Source organism: Chrysemys picta, chromosome 11, assembly GCF_011386835.1.
Source record: "Chrysemys picta bellii isolate R12L10 chromosome 11, ASM1138683v2, whole genome shotgun sequence".
Lineage (NCBI taxonomy): Eukaryota > Metazoa > Chordata > Testudines > Emydidae > Chrysemys > Chrysemys picta.
The window spans coordinates 69,636,810-69,660,639 of NC_088801.1; the positions used below are offsets into that span (position 1 = coordinate 69,636,810).

Genomic DNA, 23,830 nt, shown 5'->3' on the forward strand with positions numbered 1-23,830 from the left:
AAATGTTTGTAAGAAGATCCTGGGTGTTGTGCCCAGCGCTGTTTGGCTGACCCTTCCTTGGCCTTGGCTTTCAGAGGGAATGTGCCTTCGGAGAGCGAGCGGGACCTCAGCAAAACTGAATAGCCCTGGACCACAGGAAAACTCACCCAGGCCATTCAAAAGAGCCGTGGGCTCAGAGTCTGCACAATGCACTAGTATGTTATAAAGCCCAGATTTTCAGTGGTAATCGTGTTCGTACATCTGTCCCACGATCACGGATAGCTGGATGGGGAGGAGGGGTGTGCATTGGGTATATTCACTGTGGCTTGGAAGTCTGGCCCTACAGCATTGGATGACTTAACATGTTGCTTCTTTGGCAGCTCCGCTCCCTGTGAGGGTCACTCGGGAGGTTTTACTGATTTTCCCCCTGCAGAGCCCAGGCGGCTCAGGGAGAGAGTCTGATCCTCTGTGTGTCTCACCAGCTGTTCGCTAAGCTCCACTCCCTCCCTCCGGTGGAGCACCGCAATGCCTGGGGCTTGCACAGATGCAATAGGCATAATCATTATTCCTCCTATTTTAGGAGGCTCTCTCCTAAGTGGATGTGTCTCTGCACAGGAGAGCATTGTGACAATAGGCATTATCATTATTACTGGGGAGTAGAATGACCATATGTCCCATTTTGGCCAGGACAGTCCCTTTTTTAGTCTGTGTCCCAGCCGTCCCATCTTTTTTGACAAAACTGGGCATTTGTCCCATTTGCTCTTTCCAACTGATGTGGGGTGGGACCCCTAGCGGGGCCCAGAGGGATGGGGGGCATAGCGAGTGGCAACACTAGCCCTGCGCTGGAGGAAGAGCAGCTTGGGCAAGCCAGCCCGCCCGGTGCGGGCAGGTGGCAAGGGGGCTCGGACTACCAGCCCTGCTGGCAGGATGAAAGGGGACCGCGGGGAAAGGAGGGGGCTCGTTGGCAGCAGGGTGGCTTGGAGGACCAGTCCCCCATGTGGTGAGGGGGGCTCAGGCCAGCCCCATGTGCCAGTTACGAGGGGGACCTCAGGCTAGCCCTGGGTGGGTTGGAGGCTGGAGGGCTCGGGTAGTCTGGGGGCTGAGGCTGGCCCAGGGGGAGGGGGACTTCAACCCAGTGCTGCGTGGATAGGAGATAGGGAGGGCTTGGGCCAGCCCCGTGCAGGGTGGGGAGGAGCTCACGCCAGCCCAGGGGTATCCCGTTTTCCCTTTGGGAAAATATGATCACCCTACCGGGGAGGTAAGAGGGAAAGCGGCTAACTAGAGGTTATAGGAGGTCAGATTACATGACAGTGGTCCCTTCTGGCCTTGGAATCTAGGAATAAACAAGAACCTGAGAAAATTGGTACCGTGCCCCACCCCCAAAATACAAAGTCCTCACCCCAGAATCATCTCTTCTGTTCTGGCTGTTTTGCACCAACAACCGGCCAGCTGAGAATTCCCCTGGGGCAGGAGAGCCTTGAGTTGGCATGAAGTGATGCAGCTGGCTCTTGCACTGAGTGCCCTCCCACACCGTGGCATTGGGGCGTGCTGGGGGGAGGCAGTGGCTCACTACACCCCTTCCCAATGGGAGTCCAGTCCCTGCATAACCAGCCCTGTGTCTGCCCTAACTTGTGCCAGTGAGTGGAAGCTGGCACAGATGCACTGTGGGAATCAGGGAGGCTCTCTCTTAAGTGGCTGTGTCTTGGCACAGGAGAGCATTGTGACATGTTTGATATCAAAGCCAGCCCCATGCTTCAGTCATCTTGCTTATATCGTTGGGCTTTTCCTTCTGTTGTGCCACCATCTGTGCACTCCTTGTGACTGTCTCACCCTTTATTGTTCCACCTCTCCTGAAATTCCTCTCATTATGGAGGAGGCTTGGAAACATTAATGTGGGTTCCTGTTCTGTAGCCTTACATAAAGTTCTCTGTTCCATTTGAGCTGCTTTCCGTTACGAGTTTCTCTGATTGTCTCTTATCGCTTAACTTAAAAGGAATTATTTGCTATTTTTTCCTACCTCTGGACCAATCGTAGGAACTACACTCTACGGTTAAGGTCATCTTGGAAATGGAGTCTCACAATTTTCTCCTATGCTTAAGCCATCAAAATCAAGTGATCATCTTGCATCATTATTTTTCAGCATCTTTTCTAAATGACTAAAGAATCCATGTTGGGCCGGGGGAGAGAGAGAGAGAATTGGTCCCCATTAGGTTATCAGTGTCCCTAGAAAAGCCTACATCTCTGAAAATCTTGCCTTGTCCTCCACAGCTCCTGGCCTCTGAAAGTCCAGATTGCCATGAACATTTGAAATGAAACTCTGGAATTACGGGCGAGGATCAGAGGTCCCTTTGTGGGCTTCCACCCCATCAGTAGCTATTGCCATTTGATCTGCAGGTTATCTCATTCTGCTTGTGTAACATCAACAGACCCCGGTTGTCAGCGGGCGAGAATGAACCTGGGGCCTCTGGAGCTTAGTGCATGAGACTCTACCACATAAGCTAAAAGCCAACTGGCTCTTAGCTAAGGCTGTAGAGCAGACTCATTTTGTCTCTCTCTTAAGTGGTCTCTGTGCCACTAGATGGGACAGAACACCACAACCAGAAGGTGTGTGGGTTACACTTGCTCCGGTCCCCTTGATTCAGCTGGCTTTTGTTGTTCGCTGTTTGTGATTGAAATGCTCACTAGCCCAGTTAGCGAGATGGAATAGCTAATCTTGCCTTCCCTGTTTGTGGTGAAAGCTGTCCTTGCGAAGAAGCAGCAGCGTGTCAATCAGGATAACCCCGTTGACTTCGGGGGGCTGCTTTACAGCCGCTGGGGTCTGGCCCAGCAGGAAGCACTTACTCCGAGAGCACAGGAGAACCGGCTGTCGCAGGTGTCTTGAAAGAACTTATTTCTCCCCTTTGATTATAGTAATGCTGGAGAGTAAGCGTGAAGAGGACGTGAGCAAATTAGAAGACAGCAAAGGTTAGTTTGCTGAGTGCTGTTTTAATACAAATGTTTGTTTTAACCCGCACTCCCGTCCTGGTTGAGCGGAAAGGCCCAGCGGCTGCAGCTCCAGGCTGAAGCAGCCTTTGGTCCCACATGAGTCGTGTCAGTAACGTACTGGAGCTCAGACTGGAAGAGGGCGAGGGGGGTGGAGAATGTTTGGCTGGTGATGATATAAGCATTTTCCCCAACCAGCTGGCTTGGCCCTACTTCCAGTTTGCGGTTGGTTCTTGGCTCCGGGGGGGAGCTATAAATAAGTCCAAGCATTGTTCCACAAGGAAGTGGATGGGATTCGCAAACCTGTGTGTGGAGAGGCTTCAGCTGAACTAACCTTGTGCCTAGATAAAGACAATGGAGGTCAAGACTGGTCTTGTGGATTGAGTACAAGTCTTAGTTCAGCTCAGAGAGGTAATGGGGGGTCTAGGCATTGCGCTTGGAATATCTGCTTGTCCCTGGAACCCCCGGTGAATCAGCCGTTCATCCATCCAGCATAAATACAAGGCAGACTATGCAGCAGCATCTGGGGAGAGGAGGGGAGGAGAGGGGAGTGGATTTCACATCCTGGTCCTGCCTACTCTTGAGAAATATTAAAGATCTCCAGGAATCAACTTTTTTTGGCTTTTGTATCCTAGTGAGGGGAAGGGAAATGTTTGGCTTTGTGCTGCAATCTGCTTGGATGCCCCCTGTTCTGCCCAGAGGTGGCTGCATTTCACTGGTGCTGCACTTCAGTCTCCCTCAGGCTGAAAAGCAATCCATGAACGTAAGGCACTGCAGGAGAAGCTGCATCGGTCAGGCTGATTTTTGTTCAAGCGGCTTCTCTCGTGCTACGTTTTTATCCCTCCCTCATCACCGGGGTCTCTTCCGCCACTCCACATTGCTGCTCACTGTAGATGAGAAGTTGCATGAAAACATGAAGCCGAAGAATGCAGTGAATTGCTGTTGGGCCCAATAAAAGAGAACATCCAATTCCTGAGCCATAATGATCCATTTGTCAGGACTAGATGACCTCCTGATGGGTCTCTTCCAACCCTAATTTTCCATGATTCTATGAACTCACTTTTCTGCATTAAAGGTGCTGTTTGGCCTAACTACCACAAGGGGCGCTGTCTCCTAGCCGGGAGGACAGCTGATTACCCTGAGTGCTGGTGCTGTCTTCTGGAGCTGAAGACCGGTGGGAGTGGATCCCTCCAGCTCTCCTGGGGGATGGAGGAGGAGGAATAGAGGATTTGTGAGAGGAGGGAGTGGTAAGAGCACAGTCCATATTATGCACTCACATGCTATCATGACTGCACAGAATGCCCCTTGCAAAGCTCTAATTGTTTTTCGTTCCTGAATGCAACAAGGCACAGATGGCCAATAATAAATAGACCATCCAGCCCCCTGCTTCTTAAACAATCCTGGCATGTCTGGGCCAGGGGCTCCCTTTTTTTCCCCCCTCATGGGCTCAAATGACCTAAATCAACATAATCGGCCCTGATCCTTCGTAAGATGTGGGTTTTGCTACTGAAAAGTAACAGAGCCTGTCCTCCTCTTTTGCACTGCGGCTCCCACTGCAGATTAGTGGCTACCTCCCAGCCACATCTCTGATCATCAGATTGCTCGCTTTGATAACAGGCTTTCCATAGAGTTCTTTATGGATGGCATTTTTGCAATGTCTGCCGCCTTGCCGCCTGTGTAATTTGGCTACAAAAATCGTTGCTTTCCGAGCTGTAAATGACCACCTGTTTTTATTAGAAATGTTGCTTGAGTCACAGAAAACCAAACGCCGGATAAAGTTGCAAAACACGAGGGACAAATGAGCCACAAGTGGTGAACAATACAATTCTATAACCATAATAGAGTGTTAAGTGTTTAATGTTATTCATGAAATCAATGGAGGAAAGGACAAAAAATATTACCTGCTTGCATATTAGAATCAGCATGTCTAATGAAAGGAAGGCAAAGAGCGTGATATGGGGAAACATTTTCCCAGTGTTTCATATGAGTAAGATTTTCCATAAGGCTATTCACACTTTGCCAAAACAAGGCGTTTGGTTGAATTCAGCAGCAGTAAGTGACAGGTTTCAGAGTAGCAGCCGTGTTAGTCTGTATCCGCAAAAAGAACAGGAGTACTTGTGGCACCGTGGGCTGTAGTCCATGAAAGCTTATGCTCTAATAAATTTGTTAGTCTCTAAGGTGCCACAAGTACTCCTGAACTTTTAGCAGTAAGTGAAATATCTGTTTTGAGTCTCCAACAAGTCCTTTTTTTTTTTTTTACTCTGCTTTCCCTTATCTAATCTCAGATGTATTTCTAAAGCATCCATGGCAAGGAACCAAGACACTCTCACTTTGACCTCCTCCCCCCCAAGAGTAAGGAAAACTGACCCTTTATGACAAAAGCTGGATATAGTGCAAGAGTAGCTCTGGAGTATAATTAACTGTGGGTTTGTGCCCCACTTTGGATTCCCCCCTGCTGAACATTAATTAAAGCTTTCAGCAATTGCTTTGTGAAGTCATGTCTGGTACAGACTAAGTCACCCGGACACATTCTGGTCCCCAGCTGAGAGAAATAAATGAACCATAGAAGGTTGCTTAGCAACGGATGCTGCTTGCTTTACCAGTGCCTGTCACTGGGCTTTCCTTAGTTCAGCTCCTCAGCTTAGCGTCTGAGCGCTGAAGGGACTAGGTTGGATTCAGAGCCCTTGTTTTTGCCAAGGTCATTTCAGTGGCAAAAATGTTATGTAAAATAGCCATCATTTCATGGGTCAGTAGTTATTTACCCCCCGCTGATTTTGTCTGATAGTTAGAAGTCCGTTTTATACTGGCATCTATAAGGGGGCATTTTGTTGCCCGTTTCCACTCCTTAGTCTGTGTTTTATCTAGTTAAGAGAAGTCTGGAGGTTGAGTTCAGACCAGGCATGTTGCAGACTGGCCAGGTGAGAGTTTCAGGCCTCGCTCTGCTAAGGCCCCTCAGCCCTGACCTCCAGCCATACCATCACTTTCACGAACACGAGCACTGCTTGTGCCTATTTTGCCACATCGAGGGAGTGATGCATTACCCACGGCCACTAGGACAAACCTACTGCACTTTATTTTCACCGGTGGTTTAAAGAAAGATTTTAATCTGGGCTTCCGGAGTTGAAAGGCTACTGTGCTCTCCATTTGCTTACTCAACCCCTTCATTTCTGGTACAGATTGACCTAGGCAATAAATTGGGGGGACGCGGCTTTGCCAGATCCCCTGGATGCGACACAGAGGGGTTGGCTGGCAGGATGTTCTCTGTGAGGATTCCGGAGCTCTGGAATGCCGCCTTGTTCCTGATCCAACAGCCCAGAGAGTTAGTGCAATTGAGGTGCTGGCTGATGGGTGGTGGGATAGGATTTGAACAGGACCTGCCGCCTGGCAGAAGGTGGGAGCTGACCAAAAATTGTGTACCTGGTTCTGGAATTTTAAACCATCAGATCCTGGGTATGCGGCCTTATTATTCTGAGTGGAAAGAAAGGCAATAAAATAACACTTGTTACTGCCAATAAATGAAGGGACAAATGTCTCAGCACCCTTTGCTGGTTTCTTTCTTGGAGATCTGCCTTTGGCATGCTGTTCTGGATAGCGCAGTGATGAGAGTGATGGAGATATTCCTAGTGAGGTCAGGAGAAGGGGAGGAAAGGGGTTGTAGTTTGCTTTTATTTGTAAAGCATGCTTTCTGTTCCTTCCACAAAACAAACACTAGTGCTGCTAAGTGGCACCACGCTGTCACTAACCCCTAGCTTATATATCACGCTCCTCACCCAGAGATCTCCGAGCATTTACACAGCAGGTCAGTTTCACTATTCCCATTTCACAGGTGCACAGAGAGGTGAAGTGACTCACCCACGGTCACCCGGCAAGCCAGTGGCAAAACCCAGATCTCCTGAGTCCCAGTCCAGTGCTCTAGGCACAACAGCCTGAGTTTGCTTTTAGCTGAACAAACCATAGCAGTGCCCACCTCCTTCCCACACTGCCCTGCCAGCACACCTTAGACCTGCCCTACAGAGGTGACCTCTACAGGTAAGAAGTTTCCATATCAAGTCAGCTCTTGGTCTCTCTGAGGTGTGTGTGTGTGTGTGTGTGTGACAGAGAGAGATGAGGCTATATGGGAAGCTACTACAGTAACTCCTCATTTAAAGTTGTCCTGGTTAACGTTGTTTCGTTGTTACGTCACTGATCTAGTAGAAAACATGCTCGTTTAAAGTTGTGCAATGCTCCCTTCTAACGTTGTTTGGCAGCCGCCTGCTTTGTCCACTGCTTGCAGGAAGAGCAGCCTGTTGCAGCTAGCTGGGTGGGGGCTTGGAACCAGGATGGACTGGCAGCCCCTCTATCAGCTCCCCCATCAGCTCCCCGCTCCCCTAAGTTCCCTGTGCGGCAGCCGCCCAGTAGGCTATCAATTGCTGGGCAGTTCAGCTGTCCCTCCTCCCACTGCCATGTGCTGCTCCTGCCCTCTGCCTTGGAGCTGCTCCCAGGAGCCTCCTGCTTGCTGTGTGGGGGGAGGAGGGGGCGTGCTAATGTCGGTGTCCCCCTCCCCCCTGCTCCTGCACCCCACTTACCCCATTTCCATAGAGCGGGGGAGGGGGGACACGACAGGCCTCAGGACGGAGGGAGCTTCCTGGCAGCAGCTTCTGTCTCAACTTACTGATCTACTTAAAAAGGCAATATACTTACAGTGGGGTCAGCCTACTTAAAGGGGCAATGCGCATCTCTCTCTCTCACACAGGGTATGTGTCTCTGGCTCTGTCTCCAAGCTGTCTCCCCTCCCTCCATTCATTCTGCCTTGTAGAGTGTGAGGCTACATTAACAACAATGGGTTAACCCTTAAGGGCTCAGTTGATTGCTAGTTCATCATTTAGCTGTAAGGCATTCCCTGGGAAATACTTCACCACCAGAACCAAGCTTCACAACCAACATTGCTGTGTACAGTATTAAATTGTTTGTTTAAAACTTATACTCTGTGTGTGTGTGTGTGTGTCTTTTGTCTGGTAAAAAAAATTTCCCTGGAACCTAACCCCCCCCTATTTACATTAATTCTTATGGACTACTGTACACTAAAAATGATTGGGGTTGGCAGAATTTTTTATTTTATTTTAATTTTGACAGCTAATAGCAATGTTTATTTTTAAGCATTTCCCCCAGTTTTCATTGGTTTAAATGTTTACAGCTGTGGGAAATTGAGGAGTAAGACAATTGGGGGTCAGACAGTAATTGTTTAATGGCATGAGATGTTGAGATTCAAAACGTTAAAGCTTTATAACTGTTAAATCACACATAGTCAGCATCACATGTCAAAATCTACACAGTGACTAGCCCTAAATCAAACCCTAATAACACTGGTCTACAATTTTTGAGAAGTCGCCTGCTTCAGAGATAAAATGAGCTATTTATTATGTATTTTGATGTGCTGAATTGAAATATGACAATTAAAACAACTGATTGGCTACTGTTTCTAAGATATTTAAGTTTTTACATTTTATGTCTTATATATAGTGTAGATAGTTTTAATCATAAATTGTAAACCTAGGTTTTTTCATGTGTTTATGGTTGCTTTACATGATAATATTTCACCTGTCCTGTTTATGTAACACTTTAAAAATCAGCAAAAGGGTTATATAAATAAAATTTATTATGAAACAAAAGGCAAAAAACTATTATGTACATAGTTTAGTCCTATTCAGTGTCTACTCAGCGCTTCTTGACTTGTCTCTTGTATTCATTAAATAGAGCATCTCTTGTCACTGTCCAGCAATAGTCTGCAAGCACTGATGGGCTCCATTTGCCCTGATAGCGTTTCTCCATTGTTGCAATGTCCTGGTGAAATCGCTCGCCGTGCTCGTCGCTCACTGCTCCGCAGTTCAGTGGAAAAAAATCTAGATGAGAGTGCAAAAAATGTATCTTTAGTGACATGTTTCAACCAAGGCTTTTGTATGCCTTGAGAAGGTTTTCCACCAACAACCTGTAGTTGTCTGCCTTGTTGTTTCCGAGAAAATGTATTGCCACTAACTGGAAGGCTTTCCATGCCGTCTTTTCCTTGCCACGCAGTGCATGGTCAAATGCATCATCTCGAAGTAGTTCACGAATCTGAGGACCAACAAAGACACCTTCCTTTATCTTAGCTTCACTTAACCTTGGAAATTTTCCATGGAGGTACTTGAAAGCTGCTTGTGTTTTGTCAATGGCCTTGACAAAGTTCTTCATCAGACCCAGCTTGATGTGTAAGGGTGGTAACAAAATCTTCCTTGATTCAACAAGTGGTGGACGCTGAACACTTTTCTCCCAGGCTCCAATGACTGTCGGAGTGGCCAATCTTTCTTGATGTAGTGAGAATCTCTTGCACGACTATCCCATTCGCAGAGAAAACAGCAGTACTTTGTGTATCCAGTCTGCAGACCAAGCAAGAGAGCAACAACCTTCAAATCGCCACAAAGCTGCCACTGATGTTGGTCATAGTTTATGCACCTCAAAAGTTATTCCATGTTGTCATAGGTTTCCTTCATATGGACTGCATGACCAACTGGAATTGATGGCAAAACATTGCCATTATGCAGTAAAACAGCCTTAAGACTCGTCTTCGATGAATCAATGAACAGTCTCCACTCATCTGGATCGTGAACGATGTTGAGGGCTGCCATCACACCATCGATGTTCTTGCAGGCTACAAGATCACCTTCCATGAAGAAGAATGGGACAAGATCCTTTTGACGGTCACGGAACATGGAAACCCTAACATCACCTGCCAGGAGATTCCACTGCTGTAGTCTGGAGCCCAACAGCTCTGCCTTACTCTTGGGTAGTTCCAAATCCCTGACAAGGTCATTCAGTTCACCTTGTGTTATGAGGTGTGGTTCAGAGGAGGAGGATGGGAGAAAATGTGGGTCCTGTGACATTGATAGTTCAGGACCAGAAGTTTCATCCTCTTCCTCTTCCTCGTCTGACTCAAGTGAGAATGATTCTGGTGCATCAGGAACCGGCAGTCCTTCTCCGTGGGGTACTGGGCGTATAGCTGATGGAATGTTTGGATAATGCACAGTCCACATTTTCTTCTTTGACACACCTTTCCCAACTGGAGGCACCATGCAGAAGTAACAATTGCTGGTATGATCTGTTGGCTCTCTCCAAATCGTTGGCACTGCAAAAGGCATAGATTTCCTTTTCCTGTTCAACCACTGGCGAAGATTTGTTGCACAAGTGTTGCAGCATATGTGTGGGGCCCACCTCTTGTCCTGATCTCCAATTTTGCAGCCAAAATAAAGGTGATAGGTTTTCTTAACCATAGTGGTTATACTGGGCTTTTGTGATGCAAAAGTCACTTCACCACAAACATAGCAGAAGTTATCTGCACTGTTCACACAAGTACAAGGCATCTCTGCTCACTTTGGCTAAACAGAAATGTGTCCCTTTGCAAAATCAAACACTGACAAATAAGAGAGCACGACACTGTATGATTTCTCGAGCTGATATAGGGCAATTTGTTCAGCAGAGTGATGTAAGCTTCGTTATGATTGCATCATCCATGACTTCTAGGAATAACATGATGCAATTCATATAATGTATGATGCAATACCAGCTTCAGATTGCATCATTCATTGTTTTGCCTAAAAAGCAAGTACTGTCCAAACCCAGTCATAGATTTATTCATAGATCCAGTCAAAGATGTATTTTAGTCATTTCTGGTTTAAATTGAGATCCTTTCCCTTTATAACTCACTTATCCTCCGCCATTCCCAAGTCAAGGGACGTATATACTGACCCAATAGCATATCTTGAAAACTAGAGCCAATCAACAATTTTAAGCATCGTTTTCGTTCTCAGTGACCCAGAATTAGTAAAATTTGACTACATTTCTTTCAGAAGCATTTTGGCTGTAGAGCAGTGTAAGTTCTCCAGCAGCCTGTTTCTTTCTTTGCCTCTCTGTAAATGTTGATTATTATCAACTGAAATACCTTTTTGCTGGTCTATGCATGGTGAAATCGACACCAACGTTTACTGATAAAAAATCGAATCCTTCCAAGCCTCACTACGACCTCCCTGTTTCCCAGCAATTGTGTGGCTGCAGGAGTGCCAGCAATGATGCAAAGTCTGGCTCAGCCAGTGTTGCCACAGGGTTATAAAACCCTGTTCTGTTGAGCAAAGCAGGGCTTCATGAGTCAGTTGGAAAACCCCCTGAGGCTGGTCTACACTTGCTCTTGTCAGAGGGTTTCAAAGTCCATGGAGGTTGGACATCTAACTCCGTAGGTACTTTTGAAAATTGCTCCCTATGCTCTAGCTGGTGCTTGAGCAGCTGGAAAAGAGACACTGGTTTCTAGTGTAGACAAAGCCTTGTGCCCTAGGAACTGCACTGAGAACTCAGTTCCGTTAGGGTAGCAAACAGTTGTGTGATAACTTATCACTGCAGACCTGGGTCACAACCACTCCAGCAGCCTGCCGGCTCCTGCCAGTCCCTGAGCCGTGTCGCCCTTTTCTGCTCCCCATGCTTACTCTGCAGGTTCTCTTGGGATGGTTCTTTTCCTTGGCAGAACTTGGCTTTGTGACTGGCCCATTTCAGCCTGTTGCTCTCTCCAGATCTCCTCCCTTAACTGGAAATAACACTCATGTTTATAAATGCATCTGCAGGTGATAATTAATCCCGGCCCTGAGTTCTGCAGCAGACAGTCTGGTTAAGAATACCTCACTCGTTACTGTCAGGCACGCCCTCCCAGACAGTGAGTCATCCATGCGAACTTGAAGAACTGTTCTGTTACACAACCAGTGAAGAGACTTGATGCTGCACCTACAGTCCCAGGAACTTTATTTCTGGCTTTGCACTTGCAATCATCCTTTGGGTACCGGGACACGTGCAGGCTCTGCAGGTGGAATGCAGGATCCCGTGTGGAAAGGTGAAATTCTTACCAATGGAAATAGATGTGGCCAACTCTTTCATAGCACTAGCTGGGCCTTCTCACTAGAGTATTGCAGATGTTGGGGCAAGTAGCTGCGAGGTTTTGTTTGTTTTGAGGGGTTAAAAAAATGCAGCTAATATGATGTTGAGTTGTCTCAAACCAGACTTGGGGCACTAGTTAGGAAAAGGCATTTGTCACAGGTGAGATCAACGGTACACACATTCCCCCTCTGCGATCCACCAAGGGCATCCACCCTGGGATCCCAGCTTCTCAGCTAGCATCTCTCTCCCTCCTGGTAGGGAATCTTCCTGGCTGCACAGCTCCCTGCCTAAGCATCTGTCCTTGGGTGGCTCTTCGGAGGCTCGGAACAGCTGGAATTCCTGCGGTTAAGTTACCACAGGCAGCTGGAAAAGGGACACAGCTATCTATAAGCAAATACCTTTATTCTTCAGGTGAAAATATTCCAGAGAAAACACTAAACCCAACAAAAAAACCTACCAGCGTGATAAAAAGCTTACGAGAAGTCACCCCAACTCCAGCCTCGGACTCTGGTAGGTGTCAGTCCTTCAAAACCACACCTGGGGTTTCCCCTGTGATTCAAGTCGATAACTCTCAGATCCGCCCCCCGCCAGGTTACACGCAGTCACGGCCCACAACCATACCAAATTCATTTAATACAACAGACCCCAAAGATTCTCACGCTTCATTCAATGAAGTCTCTCCAGGCCAGGCCAGATTAATGCAGGGGCTTTAGGGGCTGCAGTCCAAGTGTAAGCGGGGGAATGGTCCCGCTATTGTGGAGAACTTTCCTGGCTTCTGCACTACCCCGGTGAAGTGGGCTAGCGAAAGGATCTGAGTCCTCACTCCCACTTCCTTTACCCAGAGGCCTCCCTGCCCTTGAGGACTCCCCTTCCGCTCTCCTGTCTGGCAGAGTCCTCGTAACCCCGACAAGGCTGGGCCCAGGATTCCTGGGGGGCTCGACCCCTAACCCTGCTGTGGTCACCCAGGACAGGGGCTAGGGTGTCCCCACTCCGGGGTACTCTCTCTGCACTGGGCACCTCCCTGACCCACTGATCATTTCATACAATTTAAAGCAAATACAAGTTGTTTAATTAACAATTAATTTTAAAAAAAGAATAAGGAAAAATGGGAAAGGTTAAAGGAAAACACATCACCCCGCTCTGTGGCAGGGAACATTACAAACAGTGTCTCTGGAATGTCAGGGAAGTTCACAGTCTGTTCCTTGTAGGTCCCAGGCCTGCTTCTCAGGCCCTGGCTGTGCTGCAGAGACGCTGCGGGTCGGACACTTGCTCTGGCGGTGGCCACACGCTCTCAGGCTCTAGGTGGCAGGACCCTTTTTCCCAGCGTCGCCCCCGCCCGGTCGGGGTTATGATCCCCCTGCAAGTCTGGCCTGCAAGGCCTCTTGGCTGAGGCGTCTCCCTGTGCTGGGCCCACTGCCCAGGGTCCCCCTCACTCTCCCCAGCTGCTCACCGCACCCAGCTCCGGACGGCTCCAGCCCTGGCTCCAGCTCCAGCTCCACTCGGCCTCAGCCCGGCTGCTGCTGCTCTGCCTTCAGCTCCCTGGGCTGCTTCTCTGGCCTCTCTGGCTCTGGTTACTACAGCTCTGCCCCCAGGACAGGTCGGCTCTGCAGGCTGCTTCTGTGACACTGCTCCCAGCTCTGACCTGCTTCCTGGTTGCTTGTCTAGCCCCTCTGGCTCTGGTTGCTGCAGCTCTGCTCCCAGGGCAGCTCTGCTCTCTCTGGGCCGTGCTCTGGCTTTGGGGCTGCAGCTCTGCTTCCAGCAGCTTAGCTCGGGCCCCTGCTCTCTCCTTAGCTCAGCCCCACTCTGTCTGACTCAGGCCATTCCAGTTCACACGGAGGACGGGACCCCCTCTGGCCTCCTGACTCTCTGATTAGCCTGCCCGCCCTGTCAATCAGGCTGATCTGGAGCATTGGCCTCTCCCCATTGTTCCTGGGGACTGTCAGTCTCAGGCTCCTGATTTGCCATCAACCCTTCCCCTTTTAGTGCTGGGAGCTAGCAACCAAAACACCCCTACTGAGTGTTAGTAAGGGGGCAACAGTCCCCTTACACAAGGCCCTGGCGCAGCTGGGCTCAGCAGGCTGCCTGCATGCCATGGCCCCACACTGCTCCCAGAAGCAACCAGCTGCTGGCACCTCTCTGTGGTTCCTGGTGGGGGGGAGGGGAGGCAGCTCCGCACGCTGCCACCAGCACCGTACCCGCAGTTCCCATTGGCTGGGAACTGGCCAATGGCAGCTGCAGGGGCTGTGCTTGCGGGCAAGGGCAGTGCACATTGACAGCGCACATTGACACGCTGTCCCCCTTCCCCAAGGGGTGCCCAGAGACATGCCAGCAGCCAGTCGCTTCCGGGAGTGGTGTGGGACCACAGCATGCAGGCAGCCTGCCTGAGTACCCCGCTGCGCTGCTAGCCGGGAGCTGCCTGTGGTAAGCGCCTCCCGGCTGGAGCTTACACCTTGCACCCCCTCCTGCACCCCAACCCCCTGCCCCAGGTCAGAATCCCTTCCTGCACCAAACTCCCTCCGAGTCCGCCCCTCTCACCCTCTCCTGCACCCCAACACTCTGCCCCAGCCTGGAGCCCCTCCTGCACCCAAACTCCCTCCCAGAAAGAAACTAATATAGCAGCTGTTCTAAGATAAGCAGAAGGCTATTTTGAATTAACTATATTCTACATCAGAGGTTCCCAAAGAGGGCAATACCGCCCCCTGGGGGGGCGCTGGAACGATCCAGGGGGGCAGTAGTAGCCTCGGGTGCAATTGGGGGGCGTTGAATAAAAATAAGGGGGCGGTAGAAGCATAAAGAAAGAAGAGAATATAAGAAAATTTTGAAAAACCGTTCGTACATGTTTCATCTGTTGTGTAACAGAGTTAAAGTTGTAGTGATTACTTTATTTTCCAAATAAATTCACAAATTATAACCGATCAGGTGTCAAGTCCGCCAACAGCTCTTAACAAGCAAGTGTTGGTAGGCGAGCATGTCGCGCATTGTTGGGAAGTCCAGCGTGCATCGGCAGGAATATGTGCGTGTAATGACTTGTTTACAATACGATACTATAAATAGGTGACATGTATGAAATCTAATTTAGATTGTTTCTGAATTGTGTAAAAAGCAGTTAACAATAGTGCAATAAGTATTTAAAAATTTTTATTCATATTCAATACCTTCGATCTTTACGGATTATGGATCACATACAAAGCAAATTGTATTGTTGTTGTTGTTTCAATAAAACAGCAATTTACACGTGAGTATTTTTATACATTTTCTTACATATCTACCGTACGTTTGTGTCTCTAGTGCTTACTAATAATAAAATCGTAGCAGGCTTGTGTCAGTACAGTACTATTTGAAGTGTACAGTCAATATATTTGTCATATTTTTTATTACAATATTAACGAAAACGGGAATGAAATCGTAAAAAAACTTAACTATTAACATTTATTTATATCTATCGAATCATCTGTGTTAATTGGTAAATAAGGCTTGTGTTAATAAGGAACAATTATTTAAATAAGGGCAAACTAAATTAAAACTATTAACTGATTTTTAATTGCATATTGATTATTTTTTAAATTAATTATTTCTTGATAAATTTAGTTTGATATTTGACAATTTAATATCAAATACATATATCTAATGCTGAGCAAAGAACAAAACCCGGTTTATTAGTTTCATTAGTATTTTAGTTTGGTTGTCTTTTGCCATCTTACGCAAAAACCACTGTATACCTGATGTCGTGGGCGATATTCTAATAACACGACTATTGCAAAAAATTTTGGTTCCGGCGAGAGAAATTCAATTACTGTATTTTCTGGTGTATAAGACTACCTTGTAACCCAGGAAAATCTTCTCAAAAGTCGGGGGTCGTCTTATATGCCGGGTGTCGTCTTATAGGGCGGGTGCTGAAACTTCCAAGCCGGACTGGAGAATCTGCGGTCACCGCATATGGTGGGGGGAGCTCAAAAACGGCCGCGGCCGCATCCCCGCCGTATGCGGTGACCGTATGAAAGCAGCAAGGGCGGAGCAAGCTGCAGGCGTCCGGGACGCCCGGGGTATGGAAAAAAGAGAGAGAGCGGTGCTGTGCCCAGAAAAACACGCGGTAGCGCAAACACGCCTCTTTCACCCGTCTGGCCCGCCCTTGTATCCTATTACCTCCTTCTCTGCCTCTCAGATCTCGCTCCTGAGGACTGCAGTAAAGCGGCACAGGCACGCATGTGCGAGATCTGAGAGGCAGAGAAGGAGGTAATAGGATACAAGGGCGGGCCAGACGGGTGAAAGAGGCGTGTTTGCGCTACCGCTCTGATAGTCTTGGAGACAGGGAGGGCTGGGCAGGCAGGGAGAGCTGACCAATCCAAGCAGGCTTTGTATACAACCAGCCAATCGCCGGTAAGGTACATCGCTGTTGTATACTGGGTACCACATACAGTACAGCACCAGTATCTGTACCTGTTCATACAGTATAGCACCAGTACATACAGTACAGTATACAAATTTCCAACAGTCAAAACCCCATCATGGCTCCACCAGCAAGAAGAAAGAAATATGAAGCCAGTTTCAAACTTAAAGTTGTAAACTTTGCCATGGAACATAATAACTGCACTGCTGCAAGACAATATGGAGTAACAGAAAAGATGGTTCGGGACTGGAAAGCAAATGAAAAAGCATTAAAGAGTATGCCAAGGGGTAAGTGTGCATTAAGAAGAGGCACCCCACATTGGCCAGAACTCGAAAAACATGTAGCAGACATGGTGAATGAGCATCGCCAAAACGGTTATGTAGTGACACGAAATAAAATACGTTTGTTTGCACTTCAGTGGGCCAAATCTAACCCAGATCACAGCAACAGATTTAAGGCCACTGTATCCTGGTGTACTAGATTCATGGGAAGGCATAATATGGTACTGAGGCAAAAGACGAAAATTGCCCAAAAATTACCTGCAGATCTTGATAGCAAAGTAAATAGTTTCCATCGATACGTAATACAACAGCGCACTAAACATGGCTATGCGTTAAGTAGTATTGGAAATATGGATGAAACTCCAATTAATTTTGATATGGTTGGAAATAAAACTGTCCATCAAAAAGGTGAAAAAACAATTTTAATTAAAACAGGACATGAGAAGTCCAGTTTTACAGTGGTACTAGGATGCACAGCTGATGGCGCCAAACTGAGACCAATGATTATTTTTAAAAGAAAAACAATGCCGAAACTCAAGTTCCCTGTTGGTTGTTTTGTACATGTGAATGAAAAAGGCTGGATGGATGAAGAAGGGGTAAAGCTATGGCTTGATAATGTATGGAGCAGGCAACCAGGTGGACTTATTCAAAAATGTAGTCTACTGGTGTGGGATATGTTCAGGGCTCATTTAACTCCCAGCACCAAGCAAAGGCTTGCAAGACTAAACACAGATGTGGCAGTTATTCCTGCAGGATTGACATCGTTGGTACAGCCACTGGATGTGTGCCTAAACAAGCCATTTAAAGATCGCATTCGAGAACAGTGGAATGAATGGATGGTTAGCGGGGAAAAGTCATTCACAAAAGGAGGAAACATGCGTGCTCCACAGTTGGATGTTTTGTGCAAGTTTGTCATAAAAGCCTGGAATGATATTGATGCAGAAACAGTAATCAAGTCTTTCAAGAAGTGTGGCATATCAAATTCATTAGATGGTATGGAGGACGACTACTTGTGGCAAGATGAAGAGGAAGCTGAAGCTGAGACCACACCATCTGATACGGAATTCGATCCATACGATGACTGCCTTACAAATGTATCACAAGATGTCATTGATGTACTTATGATATCAGATGACGAACAGGAGGATTTTGAAGGCTTTTAAAGGGAAACTGTCATGCCAGCAAAACCTGTAAAAATACCATAGCTTGCAGTTATGATGGGCGTTGCTAACTCGCCAGGGACTTGCCCGGCACTTGCTCTCTCTCTATTGTTTGTTATCTTCCTCCTATCATCATCAGTTCCAGTTTGGTTGACAGCTTAGAAAACAAACAGCATGGCAGCTCCCATGGGTTTATTGTCTTATCCTTCCTTTCAGCTTTAGAGTGAATTAGGAAAAGTTTAATCCACTTGCACTGTTTTATGTTTACATGTTTGATGACAAACAGCCTTATGTTTATAAGTGACAGTTTTCCTGCTAAGTACCTGCATGTCATAAGCATTTGAATTAAAATTACCATATTGAAATCAAATCTGATGTTTTTTTAATTTTTATTTGGTGTGCGTTGGAAGAGGGGTAGTCTTATACGGTGAGTATATCCCAAACTCTATATTTTAACTGGAAAAGTTGGGGGTTGTCTTATACGCCCAGTCGTCTTATACGCCGGAAAATACGGTATATAAATTGTTATATATCTTGATAATTTTATACCCCTATTATGATAAATAAACACATACATTTTATTTTTTACAGATAATATCATGGCTGAACCCAAGAAAAAATGTAGACAATATAGTATTGAATATTTGAACTATGGCTTTATTCAGTCGCCTACAAACAATACATTACCGATGTGCCTGATTTGCCAAAAAGTTTTATCAAATGAAGCTATGAAGCCTTCAAGACTACAAGAACATTTGACAAAAGTTCATGCTGATAAGAAAGATAAGGATTTATCTTATTTTCAAGCACTTAAAGAAATTTTTTTGAGACAGCCGACATTGGCAAAACTCTTTTCAATAGCATCCAAAGCAGATGACGATGGGTTGCGTGCTTCTTACAACATTTTGTTACTGATTGCTAAATCGGGAAAACCGCATACTATTGGTGAAGAACTAATTCTACCGGCTATAAGTGAGGTAATACGCACTATGCTACACAAGCCAGCGTCTGATATTACCAAGAAAATTTTTGAGCAATAATACAGTGCAAAGAAGAATTGATGAAATGGCTAAAGCTTTTGAAGACTCATTATGTGAGTATTTAAAAACATCCCAGTTCTCTATACAGCTTGATGAGTCAACTTTGCCAGGAAATGAAGCCTTACTTTTAGCATACATGCGATTCATAAAAGAAGAAAAAATTTGCCAAGAATTATTATTTGCTAAAAATTTGCAAACTGATACTGAAGGAGAATCAATATTTCATGCATTGGAAGAGTTTTTTTTAAAGAAAAAGAAATCCCCCTGAGTAATATCTTGTCAGTTGCTACTGATGGTGCTCCAGTGATGATAGGGTGCTATAGGGGTTTTCTTGCATATTTAAAAAAAGCGGTTCCGAATTTATTCGCTGTACACTGTGTCATTCATCGTCAACATTTAGTTGCCAAAAATCTGAATGAACACCTACATAGGTCATTACATTATGTCATTAAAGCAATCAACAAAATCAGAAGCAATTCGTTGAATGACAGATTGTTTGGACAACTTTGTATTGAAAACGATGAAGAATTCAATCGCTTGCTGCTTCATACAGAAGTTCGTTGGCTATCAAAAGGTGCCTGTTTGGATCGGTTTTATAAACTCTTTGACTCAGTGCTAGAGTTCCTAGAAAACAAAGATGATGCTTTACAAGCCAACTTGATTGATTCCAAAAATGACATAACTTATTTGACAGACTTGTTTAATAAATTTAATGAAACAAATTTACAGCTCCAAGGCGATGAGCTGAATTTAATCAAAACAAACTGTTATTTCCGCGTTTGTGGCAAAACTTCTTCTGTACAAACAAAATTTAAGACGAGGAGAATTCAGCCAGTTTCCAAATTTATCAACAGTAGAAAAACATGATGAAGACTTGCTTACCTATTGTCAGCACTTGGAGGCTCTCCATTCTGACATCAATCAACAATTTGAAGATATTCTTAAAATGAACATACTCGATTGGGTTTTGGACCCTTTTTCAAGTACAAACACAGAAGAATCTCCAAAATTACAAGAAGAACTGATAGAAGTAACAACAAATGAGGAATTGGGATTTAAATTCAAAGACGGCAACCAACAGTTCTGGCTGCAAAAGCAGATACCTACACTTTATCCTGGATTAAGGGCTATAGTACAAAAGTTTTTAATTGCATTTCCTTCATCATATTTAAACAACAAGGAGTCTGGTGGCACCTTAAAGACTAACAGATTTATTTGGGCATAAGCTTTCGTGAGTAAAAACCTCACTTCTTCGGATGCATAGAGTGAAAGTTACAGATGCAGGCATTATATACTGACACATGGAGAGCAGGGAGTTACTTCGCAAGTGGAGAACCAGTGTTGACAGGGCCAATTCAATCAGGGTGGATGTAGTCCACTCCCAATAATAGATGAGGAGGTGTCAATTCCAGGAGAAGAAAAGCTGCTTCTGTAGTGAGCCAGCCACTCCCAGTTCCTATTCAAGCCCAGATTAATGGTGTTGAATTTGCAAATGAATTTTAGTTCTGCTGTTTCTCTTTGAAGTCTGTTTCTGAAGTTTTTTTGTTCAATGATAGTGACTTTTAAATCTGTAATAGAATGACCAGGGAGATTGAAGTGTTCACTTACTGGCTTATGAATGTTACCATTCCTGATGTCCGATTTGTGTCCATTTATTCTTTTGCGGAGGGACTGTCCGGTTTGGCCAATGTACATGGCAGAGGGGCATTGCTGGCACATGATGGCATATATGACATTAGTGGATGTGCAGGTGAATGAGCCCCTGATGGTGTGGCTGATGTGGTTGGGTCCTGTGATGCTGTTGCCAGAGTAGATATGGGGACAGAGTAGGCAACGAGGTTTGCTACAGGGATAGGTTCCTGGGTTGGTGTTTCTGTGGTGTGGTGTGTAGTTGCTGGTGAGTATTTGCTTCAGGTTGGGGGGTTGTCTGTAAGCGAGGACTGGCCTGCCTCCCAAGGTCTGTGAGAGTGAGGGATCATTTTCCAGGATAGGTTGTAGATCGTGGATAATGCGCTGGAGAGGTTTTAGCTGGGGGCTGTATGTGATGGCCAGTGGTGTTCTGTTATTGTCCTTGTTGGGCCTGTCCTGCAGTAGGTGATTTCTGGGTACCCGTCTTGCTCTGTCAATCTGTTTCCTCACTTCCCCAGGTGGGTATTGTAGTTTTACGAATGCTTGATAAAGATCTTGTAGGTGTTTGTCTCTGTCTGAGGGGTTGGAGCAAACAAACCAACCAGCAAACCAACTCAGATAGGGGTTGGGTTGTTCCCAGCTACAGTACGGGAACAAATCTACATGGACACACCTGCAGAACCCCGACCAGGGGTATTCTATCTGCTACCCAAGATCCATAAACCCGGAAACCCTGGACGCCCCATCATCTCAGGCATTGGCACTCTGACAGCAGGATTATCTGGCTATTTGGACTCTCTCCTCAGACCCTATGCTACCAGCACTCCCAGCTATCTTCGAGACACCACCGACTTCCTGAGGAAACTACAATGCATTGATGTTCTTCCTGAAAACACCATCCTGGCCACCATGGATGTAGAAGCACTTTACACCAATATTCCACATGAGGATGGACTACAAGCTGTCAGGAACAGTATCCCTGATGAGGCCACAGCAAGCCTGGTGGCTGAGCTTTGTGACTTTGTCCTCACCCACAACCACTTCAGATTTGGGGACAACTTATACCTTCAAGTCAGTGGCACTGCTATGGGTACTCGCATGGCCCCACAGTATGCCAACATTTTTATGGCTGACTTAGAACAACGCTTCCTCAGCTCTTGTCCCCTAATGCCCCTCCTCTACTTGCGCTATATTGATGACATCTTCATCATATGGACCCACGGAAAGGAGGCCCTTGAAGAATTCCACCTGGACTTCAACAATTTCCACCCCACCATCAACCTCAGCCTGGACCAGTCCACACAAGAGATCCACTTCCTGGACACTACAATACAAATAATTGATGGTCACATAAACACCACCCTATACCGGAAACCTACTGACCGCTATACGTACCTAAATGCCTCCAGCTTCCATCCAAGACACATCACACGATCCATTGTCTACAGCCAAGCCCTAAGATACAACCGAATTTGCTCCAACCCCTCAGACAGAGACAAACACCTACAAGATCTTTATCAAGCATTCATAAAACTACAATACCCACCTGGGGAAGTGAGGAAACAGATTGACAGAGCAAGACGGGTACCCAGAAATCACCTACTGCAGGACAGGCCCAACAAGGACAATAACAGAACACCACTGGCCATCACATACAGCCCCCAGCTAAAACCTCTCCAGCGCATTATCCACGATCTACAACCTATCCTGGAAAATGATCCCTCACTCTCACAGACCTTGGGAGGCAGGCCAGTCCTCGCTTACAGACAACCCCCGAACCTGAAGCAAATACTCACCAGCAACTACACACCACACCACAGAAACACCAACCCAGGAACCTATCCCTGTAGCAAACCTCGTTGCCTACTCTGTCCCCATATCTACTCTGGCAACAGCATCACAGGACCCAACCACATCAGCCACACCATCAGGGGCTCATTCACCTGCACATCCACTAATGTCATATATGCCATCATGTGCCAGCAATGCCCCTCTGCCATGTACATTGGCCAAACCGGACAGTCCCTCCGCAAAAGAATAAATGGACACAAATCGGACATCAGGAATGGTAACATACATAAGCCAGTAAGTGAACACTTCAATCTCCCTGGTCATTCTATTACAGATTTAAAAGTCACTATCATTGAACAAAAAAACTTCAGAAACAGACTTCAAAGAGAAACAGCAGAACTAAAATTCATTTGCAAATTCAACACCATTAATCTGGGCTTGAATAGGGACTGGGAGTGGCTGGCTCACTACAGAAGCAGCTTTTCCTCTCCTGGAATTGACACCTCCTCATCTATTATTGGGAGTGGACTACATCCACACTGATTGAATTGGCCCTGTCAACACTGGTTCTCCACTTGTGAAGTAACTCCCTGCTCTCCATGTGTCAGTATATAATGCCTGCATCTGTAACTTTCACTCTATGCATCCGAAGAAGTGAGGTTTTTACTCACGAAAGCTTATGCCCAAATAAATCTGTTAGTCTTTAAGGTGCCACCAGACTCCTTGTTGTTTTTGTAGATACAGACTAACACGGCTACCCCCTGATACTTTTCATCATATTTAGTGGCACATGGGTTCAGTGCAGTCACAAATCTGTTAACTAAAAAAAGAAACCGACTGCAAATAGCTAATCGCGGTGATTTAAGAATGCTGCTGACAAAAATAGAGCCGAACATTAATAAATTGATAGCAGCACCAGGTTCATCCTTCTCATTAGGATTATTTTTAATGTTGTTTGTAATTTTTATTTTATTATCATCCTTCGTTATCTTAATTTTCTGTGTGTAATGCGAATGTTTACTATGGTTGATTTTGATAAATAATTTTATAATTTCAAGCTTCAAGGTGTCTTATTTACAACAACATCTTTCTTTACTAAATTGTAGGACGTAGGTAGAAATATAGATACATAAAAGAACGCAAATTTGTCACTGCATCTTTCTGTTTGTTAGCTTAAAGAAGGTAGATTTCCAGGAGGGCGCTGAGTAATTTTTTTTTTCTGAAAAGGGGGTGGTAGGCCAAATAAGTTGGGAACCTCTGTTCTACATGTTTTAAGACTGAAATGTAACCACAGAATGACTTTATGTTAAGTAAAAGGCAAGTTTAGTATAGAGTTAGTAGCCTAAACTCAATTGTGATCATTTTGTCTTAAATTAGGAGGAAGACTTGCATACAGAGGCCCCACAAAATCTAATAGCCCCAGGCCCACAGGAGAGTTAATCTGGCCCTGCTCCAGGCTATGGCAGGAAGTTGCCATCTCTGTCACAGCAACGTCTGGAGGGATGAGCACAGGAGCCATGAGGTCTTAAATCCTTATCCTAGCTCTGCCACTGAGTCACTCCATTGACCTGGGCAAGTTGCTTCATCTTTCTGACCATTTCCCAATCAGTAAACCGGGGAGGATAAAGTTTAACCACCAATTTATCCGGCATG

General features: G+C 46.0%; 1 protein-coding gene across 1 annotated transcript in view; it reads left to right on the top strand.

Annotated features, from left to right (window-relative positions):
• SH3BP4 (SH3 domain binding protein 4) overlaps positions 1 to 22,888 on the top strand; it is a 177,872-nt gene extending 154,984 nt beyond the window's left edge. Inside the window, exon 5 of the mRNA XM_065561134.1 lies at positions 18,309 to 22,888. Within this exon, the coding sequence (XP_065417206.1) occupies positions 18,309 to 18,365 (57 nt within the window). The 3' untranslated portion in view covers positions 18,366 to 22,888. The remainder of the gene's footprint in view (positions 1 to 18,308) is intronic.
• The last annotated feature ends 942 nt before the right edge of the window (positions 22,889 to 23,830 follow it).